The sequence below is a fragment of the Sorex fumeus genome, unplaced genomic scaffold (assembly GCF_029834395.1).
Source record: "Sorex fumeus unplaced genomic scaffold, SorFum_2.1 ptg000037l, whole genome shotgun sequence".
Lineage (NCBI taxonomy): Eukaryota > Metazoa > Chordata > Mammalia > Eulipotyphla > Soricidae > Sorex > Sorex fumeus.
In genome coordinates this window covers 68,941,427-68,950,515 of record NW_026606094.1, presented here as the reverse complement: position 1 = coordinate 68,950,515, position 9,089 = coordinate 68,941,427, and the positions used below count along the sequence as shown (strand labels likewise).

The 9,089-nt window shown below is 55.8% G+C and overlaps 1 protein-coding gene across 1 annotated transcript; it reads left to right on the top strand.

Moving 5' to 3' along the window:
• Positions 1-1,209: 1,209 nt before the first annotated feature.
• Positions 1,210-6,951, top strand: HOXA3 (homeobox A3). Its single transcript, XM_056118363.1, has 3 exons — positions 1,210-1,221; positions 4,100-4,742; positions 6,139-6,951. The coding sequence occupies exons 2-3, from the start codon at positions 4,220-4,222 to the stop codon at positions 6,942-6,944; spliced, it is 1,329 nt and encodes a 442-aa protein (XP_055974338.1). The 5' UTR covers positions 1,210-1,221; positions 4,100-4,219; the 3' UTR covers positions 6,945-6,951.
• The last annotated feature ends 2,138 nt before the right edge of the window (positions 6,952-9,089 follow it).

Below are 9,089 nucleotides of genomic sequence, written 5' to 3'. Positions count from 1 at the left end.
TGTGGTGAGATGGAGACAGGAGGTTGCGCCCGCGGCAGGCCGGGCCTGGGCCCTGCAGACCGCATAACTCGGTGTGGAGGAGCCTGTGTACCAGGTGTGCGCGCCTGGGGCTCGGGGCCTCTGTCTGCCTGTCTGTCTCGGAAGTGAGGTCCGCTCCTGTGCTGTGAAATGGGCACAAAACGGCCTGTGAGCCAAGTTTCTGGATCCCCTTGTTGGTGATCTGAGTGAGCCCTGTGCGTCCTTTCCTGGCGGGACAAACGCCCCATTTCCGCGCCTGCCCGCTCCCGCTCAGATGCCAGAATTTCAAGGGGTTCGGTCTCAAAGCACAACCCCAGACAATCCATCTCTAGAGGTGGGGGGGGGTTCCTATGCCAGTCCCCCCACCCCAAGACTGGCTGAGAGGTTCTTGGAGCAGGCCAGCGGATGAGGTCAACTGGCCAAAGTCCGTGCAATTCTCTTCTCCCGCGTCTCTCGCTCCCCAACTGCAAATGTCCAAGCTGGACAGTTGCGTGGTTTCACGAACCCATTCCTAAGAAATAGAGGCCGGTCCGAGAGCCCCTTTGTGAGAGTCGATTGTCCTCATTAGCATAATTTTCCTGGACTTCAGAGACGCCTCGGAGCGAGCAGAGGGAGGGCGGGCTGAGCTGGGGGTGCCCTCCTCCCGCCCCGCCGTCGAGCTCCCCCTCTCGCTCGGGTCCCTCCCCTCCCCTCGGCCCCATCCCCCGCGGCCGGCCCGCGCTTCCCCGGCCGCCTCGGCCTCCCGCCCCCAGCAACCCCCCCCCAGCCCCCCGTCACCGCACCCCCCGACCAGACGCGGCTCCGCGTGTAATATTCATAAGAAACATACCCAAGTCGGTGCCACTAGCCCAGGCAGCGCCCCGCGCCGCGCCAGCGCTTATCTCCGGGCCGCGGCTGCTGCCCCCGGGAAGGGCAGGGGGCGGGGGTGTGGGGGAGGGGAGGGTGGGTGGGGTGGGTGGGAGGGGGGGGTCCCAGCCGCCCCAGTCCGCCCTGGGCGAGCCGCGCCGGAGCAGCGAGGCGGCCACGCTCCGCGCCGCGGCGTCCGGGCCTCGGGCTGTCCCTCCCGCCCGCCGTGGCGGCCGATGCTGAGGGTCGGTGGCCAGCCCGCGCCGAGGGGACCCGGCCGGGCCGCCGAGCCGGGCCGGGGGCCGCAGGCCGAGGCCGAGCCCGCGGCAGCGCGCGCGGCGCCCCGGAGAAGTTAAGGTAAGCGGGGCCGCCGGCGGCCGCGCCGGGCGCTGAATGGCGGAGTGTACGTCTGGGTGATTTATGGCCGCAGACTTAAATCTCGGTTCAAGAAGAGTTCACAAGCCGGAGCTTCCTTCCCGGCAGTGACTGATACCCTTACACTTCGAGTTCAGGCCGCGCTCCCATCCCCGCCCCCACCCGCCCGCGCCCCCAGCCCAGCCGCAACTTTTCGGGGGGTTGGGGAGGGAGGGGGGAGGAAGGCGGCGGGCCGCGGGGGCTCTGGCCCGAAGTTCCCGCAGAAACTCGGGGTGCGGGCAGGCCGAGGAAGGGGCGGGAGTGGGAAGAGGGAGCGGCGTCTGAAGGCAGGAGGTTCAATTTGGGCTGATCTTCCAGAGAGACAATAGGGCTTGCTTCCTGCTCTCAGTTTAGCCTTCCCAGCCCGCAGCCCAATAACCTGGGGGGTATTGTCCAGAGAGAGTTCTTTCCCGGGGACGCCGGTGTCCTCAGCCCTTGGCTTGGGTTGGGGCTGGGGATAGGGTTGTTGCAAAGCAAAGTTTCCTGGCTGGCAAACCTCCAACTTCTTTACTGGATCGCAAACTTTGGGGGTTGAGTTTGGGGGTGTGGGTGTGAGGGGGAACCAGGTGTCTGTCTGTTGACCTCAAACAATAGGAAAGACGTTGGTGGAATTTCGGAGGTGAATTCTGATTGTAAATTTATGGTGGTGGTTGCATGCACTTTGATTTGAAAAGATAATTTTTGTTATTTTACAAGACAAATGCGCAAATTGATGAAAAGACTTAAGTAAGCAGGCCTTGTAGCTTGTGATAATGGATTAGCTAGTCACTTGAAATATTGCACGCTCAGAATCAACTTAATTTTGTTTTATCTAATATCTTGCTGTTCAAGTGTCTGGAGTAATTTTCTTAACCTGACGTTTTATTTTACACAACCCTAATATCTTAAAATTTTATAATAGCAGACATTAACACTGCCAAATGTAATAGGAACAGTTTTCAGTGAAAGAACAGGAAACAGACATTATTGGGATTCAGTTTTAAATTGTTATTCAGTTTGTTTAATCTTTATTTACTTTTGAACATGGTATCTGTGGTTTCCTATCTATTTCCAAAGGAGAAACAATACTCCAGGGCTCGAGATCACACACAATAACTCCGGATAAGGGACGCTGTAATTTTTAATTGAGGTTCTGGAAAATTAATTGTGCCTGTTTTCCAGATGTTGGTCTGATTGTTGGTTTAATGAAATCCAAAGGATCCTGTTATTAACAACAAAATTATGATCACCCACTGGTTGATGTTTATTCCATTATTTTTTTAATTAACAAAGTATCTTATTTGTGGAATATGTCAGTAACTCTAGGACTCAAATACTCAAATAGGGTCTTTAGTGTAAATTATTTTCTTCATGAATTTGTCATTATGCATTTTAAATGGTCAGAGAGACTAGCATCTCTCTCTCTGTCTCTCTGTTTCTGTGTATATGTGTGTGTGTGTTGTGTGTGTCTGTGTGTGTGTGTGTGTGTTCAATAGACTCACATGGAACTTTTCAGGACAGAATCTCAGGCTGCCTATACCAAAGTTGAAAACAAACAAAATTTACAAGTTTAACTTCTACAAACTACAGTCTGAGTAAAGAGTTGAGAAGGATTTCAATTGCTTTTTAGATTTCTAGGGTTGCCCTTTTGATGTTTCTGAAGCAGGTAAATAGACCAAGTAACAAATATCGACAATAGCAACAGCACACAAAGATCAGGGAACTCGGGCAGGATTTTATGGTTTGTGCTTCCATCCCTCGTCCGGAGCCAAATGACCCCCATACATCAAATTACATAGCAGTTTCTAAGACAGAACCTATTATCGTTAAGTTGGAGGGAGAGTTCAAGCCGTGGTCATGGAGATGAACGCTGGTTTTTCAGGTTCCTGGTGGGTTGTTTTTTTTTTTTCTCTAATCCATCATGTTTTAACAGGTAGAATTTGATAGTTGCCCTGAATAACAGCACCTCAGAAAGTCCAAAGCAGGAGGGTCTGGGGACCTTCTATAACTAGGGAAAAAGAGGTGGGAGTGGCTTGCTGGGACATGCTTGAGAAATAGGGAGAGGAAAGCAGGAAAGAGTTGTCCAAGGCTGGAGTTGTGACTTGCTGGAGGTGGTGTTCTTGTTGGTTCTGCGCAAAGTTTTCTTCCACAGGAGGCTTCTTTGGAAGTGGTGGCTCATATTCTTGCATGAGGCTGGACTAACTGCTTGCCCAGCTCGGCCACTGAAATTCAGCAGAGTCAGTGGGCCAATTGCCCAAAACGTCCCTTGCTCACCTTTTGCGAGTGCTGGTAGATCCAAGAAGGCTGGCTGGGAGGCCCCCACCTATAAGGTTCTTTTGGCAAATGTGAGCCCTGAAATAAGGGTTGGATGAACAGAAATGGGCGACCCAAGCTTCTCATTGCCTCCTCTCCGCTTGCCCCAGTCCAGGGGATGGGTCGGGGATGAGTCGCGACGTTCTCTTGGACCAGGGAGTGTAGATGCAGGGTCACCTCAAGTACCTTCATCCTCGGAAAAGAGAGATCCTAACCCTATTCCTTTCTAGCCCATCAGGCTTTTCTCCTTTTGGACCCCAGCTCCCGGGACCCGGACTTCGCGTTTTCCCTCCCTCTCCTCCTCTCTCCCCGGAAAACCCCCCAACTCCAGACGCAAGTTAAGCAAATATTTGTAGCTGCCAGTAAATTCCAGCAGCTTTTTATAGCGCGGCTCTCTGCGCCCGGGGCCAAGTCGTGCTGCTAAATATTGCTGACCACTTTTTCTTTTATGGCTTTCATGTCACTTAGCTATTGAGAGTAAGATGGATTTGCGCGGAGCCCTCACGGCACTGCGATTCTCGCCCCCCAGGTCTGCGCGGTGCGGCCATTGGCGGCGGAGCGTCACGTGACCGCGGGGGCGTGCCAATGTGCGCCCTCACGGGTGTCAAGCCCCTGTCAGAGTGTGCGATCCAGATCTCGAAACTACGCGATGCAAAAAGCGACCTACTACGACAGCTCGGCGATCTACGGTGGCTACCCTTACCAGGCAGCCAACGGGTTCGCTTATAATGCCAACCAGCAGCCGTACCCCGCGTCCGCGGCCCTGGGCGCCGACGGCGAGTACCACCGACCGGCCTGCTCACTCCAGTCCCCCAGCGCGGGGGGGCATCCCAAGGCGCACGAGCTGAGCGAAGCGTGTCTGCGTACCCTGAGCGGCCCGCCCAGCCAACCCCCCAGCCTGGGCGAGCCGCCCCTGGCCCCTCCGCCGCCCCAGGCCGCTCCCCCCGCCCCGCAGCAGCCGCAGCCCCCGCCGCAGCCCCCCGCGCCCGCCGCGGCTGTGCCCCCGACTCCCTCCTCCGTGTCCCCACCTCAGAATGCCAGCAGCAACCCCGCCCCCGCCAGCGCCGCCAAGAGCCCCCTGCTCAACTCGCCCACCGTGGCCAAACAAATCTTCCCTTGGATGAAAGAGTCCCGGCAAAACACAAAGCAGAAAACCAGCGGCTCCAGCTCAGGTAAAGGGGTGCCTTCTGGAGGAGGGTCCCCTGACTGGGTGCCTGCCACCCCACCCCCCCTTCCAAGCCACAACAGTCAGCTCTGCAAGAGCCCCCGGATGTTCTCAAGAATCAGCTGTGTGCCTACACCCTTCTTTCCATAGAGCTTTCCAGACCTTTGCAGCTAGGGAAGTAGCAGTCTCTGTGTGCCCAGGAGCTCCTAGAGGGAGCTCCGAGGGGCGGGGGTCTCACTGGACCCCTTTCAGAGCAAGTGAGGCCTAGCTCATCTGGAACCTCTTATGTGGCACCCTGGAAGTTGGGATCTTTGAACAGAGCAAACCTGGACTCCACTCTTTTCCCACATAGCTCCTCACTTCTAAGCAAATAGTAGGCCCCGACAGCCCCTTAAAATATGGCAGCATAAAAACAGGCCTCATTATCCTCCAAGTCATAATCAGTGCTTTGCCTATCACCAGAGCCCACTTTGAATCTCTGCTCCAGCAGATGGAGTGACCCACCCACCTTGCCTCTGGGAAGGTCCTACTCAGACTTAGAGCCAGGAAGAGCACCTGGGGCCTCCTGGGGGAAGGGAAGTGAACTTGTCATCTTAATAGGAACCACATGGGCCTCTGGAACTGGGCTCTTGGGGAGAAGCACCAGGCACTCAGCAGTTTCACAGTCTGCCTATATTGGCCTTGGCCTTCTTCAAGTGTTCTAGGGTTCTGCTCTGAGCCTGGGTTATCCAGCACTCCAAGGAGCCAGGATTTGGGGGGCCAGAGTGACCAGAAGGGTACAAGACTGGTGACCAAAGCTGGGGCAGGCTGCACCATGACCTGGAGAACTTTCGTCAACAGGCCCTGGCATCACACATGATTGGCCTGATCCCCCATCCGGCACCATGGCTATTTTCAAGGGGTTCTGTTTCTTTGGGCAGAAAAGGCCTTAGAGACTGGGGCTTCTGTCTCTCATCTCTCAAGGGCAGAATAAATAAATGGCCAATAGGGGCAATTGCCCAGTTCTCCAGTGATGAGCAAAGGACTTCTTGAGTATCTTGTCAGCTGCCCACAGCTCAGCTTCTGGAAAGGGAGTGAGGTGTCCACCAGGAGCTGGTAGACTGGGACACCTCAAGGGCTGGGAACTGAGTGCCAAAGGACAGGAAATATAAAGCAGGAAGGCCAGCTGGCTGAGGACTCTACTCTTCTGCCAGGACCCCAATAGAGAAGCCTGACTGAATTTCAGGGACTCGGTAAGAGCTCTCTCCCCACTGTTACAGCAGGCAGGCTTACCGCCTCCACCTCCTCCACTGGGCCAGCCCAGATTCTCTGGGGCCTACAGGAAGGAGGGGCCTGGCAGGGGTCGGGGCTGGGCGGGGCTGGGGCGCTCCTTGACGCCTCTCTTCCTCTCTCTGTGCCTGTAGGGGAGAGCTGCGCGGGCGACAAGAGCCCTCCGGGGCAGGCGTCGTCCAAGCGGGCGCGCACGGCCTACACGAGCGCGCAGCTGGTGGAGCTGGAGAAGGAGTTCCACTTCAACCGCTACCTGTGCCGGCCGCGCCGTGTGGAGATGGCCAACCTGCTGAACCTGACCGAGCGCCAGATCAAGATCTGGTTCCAGAACCGCCGCATGAAGTACAAGAAGGATCAGAAGGGCAAGGGCGTGCTGACGTCGTCGGGGGGCCAGTCCCCGAGTCGCAGCCCCGTGCCCTCCGGCGCGGGCGGCTATCTGAACTCCATGCATTCTCTGGTCAACAGCGTCCCCTATGAGCCCCAGTCGCCCCCACCTTTCTCCAAGCCTCCCCAGGGCGCCTACGGGCTGCCTCCAGCCTCTTACCCAGCACCCCTGCCCAGCTGCGCGCCCCCGCCGCCCCCGCAGAAGCGCTACGCGGCTGCGGGCGCGGGCGCCGGGGGCACACCCGACTACGACCCGCACGCGCACGGCCTGCAGGGCAACGGCAGCTATGGGACCCCACACTTACAGGGAAGCCCCGTCTTCGTGGGGGGCAGCTATGTGGAGCCCATGAGCAACTCTGGGCCGGCCCTCTTTGGCTTAACGCATCTCCCGCACGCCGCCTCGGCCGCCATGGACTACGGGGGTGCAGGCCCGCTGGGCAGCGGCCACCATCACGGGCCTGGGCCGGGGGAGCCGCACCCCACTTACACGGACCTTACCGCCCACCATCCTTCTCAGGGAAGAATTCAGGAAGCCCCCAAACTCACCCACCTGTGATGGTGGGCTCGGGGCTGCGCGCCAGGAGAGTGCCCCCCACCCCCACCCTTTCTCCTTCTCTGCTTGTTTTTGTTTTGTTCTGTTTAAGGTTCCTCCAGCCCCTCCCTTTTCTCTATTCTCCAGACCCCCTTGAGCCCTCCCCCCACCCCCGTTCCCGTTTTGTTTTCTTTGGTAACGCTTTTTTTTTTTTAATAGTTTATGTGACGTAGCAATCTTGGTTGCTGGAATGGCTGTCAGTATCTGTAGCGATATTTATCTCCTCCCGCCCCTCGCTGGGCCCCGCTGGGCCTGCACCCTTTTACCTTTCTACTCTTTGATCAGAAACAGGGTATATGAACAAATTTTCTAGCCGAGTTCTTCAATGTGAATTTGTTCGTACGTTATGGCTCCCGAGGGGAAGCGATTTTTTTTTAACTTTTAGTTTTTTTTTTTAATTGCACTTCTTGTAAAGAGCGAGAAAAAAATCAAAGGCGCTTTGAAACAGGGGTTCCCTGTGCAAGGATGACTAAGTGTACGTCTTTCCGTGTGTGTATGCTGGTGAACAGTCAGATTTATTTATATTTTTTGCAAGCATTGAGTAATCTAAGTTTTAAATATTATTTATCCCCATCCGTTCGTATTTATATTAAAGAAATTCTGTACCCTGATATTGTTCAGAAGGTTTCTTGGGCCTTTTGTTCAATGGTGTATTGGCGTACATAGAAAAAATTTATTTGAAAGGGAAGTATAATTCCTTTATAAAAAACGGTAATGATGCAATAATACCAGAGAGGATCCCGCTTTTGATTTAGGTTTGTGACATCCGGCGTGACCGAAAAAAAAACCTGTAAAGGCGAAAAAAATATGCTAGATTTGTTTTGAGAGTTCTACATTCCTTGCTGCTCACATTCTGAGAAACAAAACAAAAAAAATAATAAAGTTTTTATTCTGAATAATATCCGCGTGTAGAAGGGGTTCTTTGGCCGAAGATGGGGCGTGCAGATCCCGCGGTGGCGAACGGGCCGCGCAGGCCGCGGCGGCGCTCCGGCTCTGCTGCAGGGCCTGGCCGGGCACACCGAGAGCGAGCGCGGCGAGGTCTGGGCAAGCGACCGAGCCCGGGGCGGCAACGCTCTGCAAACACCGAGCTGCCAGCCCGCGGCGCGGCCTGGCTCCCAGCTGCCACGGGAGCCAGCCACTAGCGCGGCGCCCAGGCCCGGGCAAACAAAGGCCGCGGTGCCCCGGCGCGGCGGGGGGCGTCCAGGTGCTCGGGCGGTCCCCCACCCCCGATGGATCGGGCCAATCGGCCGCCTCGTCCACCATCTTCTTCGGGTCAAAGCCGAGCAGGGGACCCGGCAGCCGGGCAGACGACAGTGGACACTTCCTAGCAGCAACTGGATTCCGCCAAGGCTTCGCTGGCCCTCTAAAGAATCACTCCTCAAACCGCCCCAGCCGAGCACGACCGCGCGAAGCACACTGAGGCCCAACCCAGGTCTGCAGCCACGGAAGGGCTGAGCTCCGAGGGCTTTCCGGAGCCCTTCCCAGGACTGCTGGAGCTTCAGCGCCGGATTCGTCCCGGACTTTAGGATCTGGCATTCGCAGGATTTATTTCCTCGCCTTCTTCCCTCCCCGCTTTCCTTTTATGGCCGGGGTGGAGGGGGGGAGGGATAGGAGATTGGTATCTTTCTAATAAAACCCGCACTTTTATAAGTACCTCTTTCATTTGATAACTACAGAAGCTGAGCATTCCCGTGCTCCTCCCGGATTTAGAAGATAGGGTTGCCTGCAGACTGGCTGGCAGAGGCAAAGGCAGGCACAGGAAGGGAAAATATTTTCCTCTTCACATTCAAAAATTGCTCAGAGAAGGAGCCAAAACCCAAAAGTGGCAAATCTTAGAACAACGGCCTCCCCAAGAGCATCCCTCCACAAGAGCTGGAAGTGAGGAACCACCTGCATCTGAGGATCTGGAGGAGCATCTGAAGTGAGAGAAATAAATCCCCTTCTCCCTGGCCTGGATCTCTGGAGGCAGAGGTGAAAAATGTCGCCATTTTGTCTGCAATCCAAAAAATACATCATCATGGCCTCTCTCTTCCCCCCTGAGAAGCTTCTCAGGTGATCTTCAGAAATGGCACTGCAGCCATTGCTGGGTACCTGCTGGTTGCACTGGAA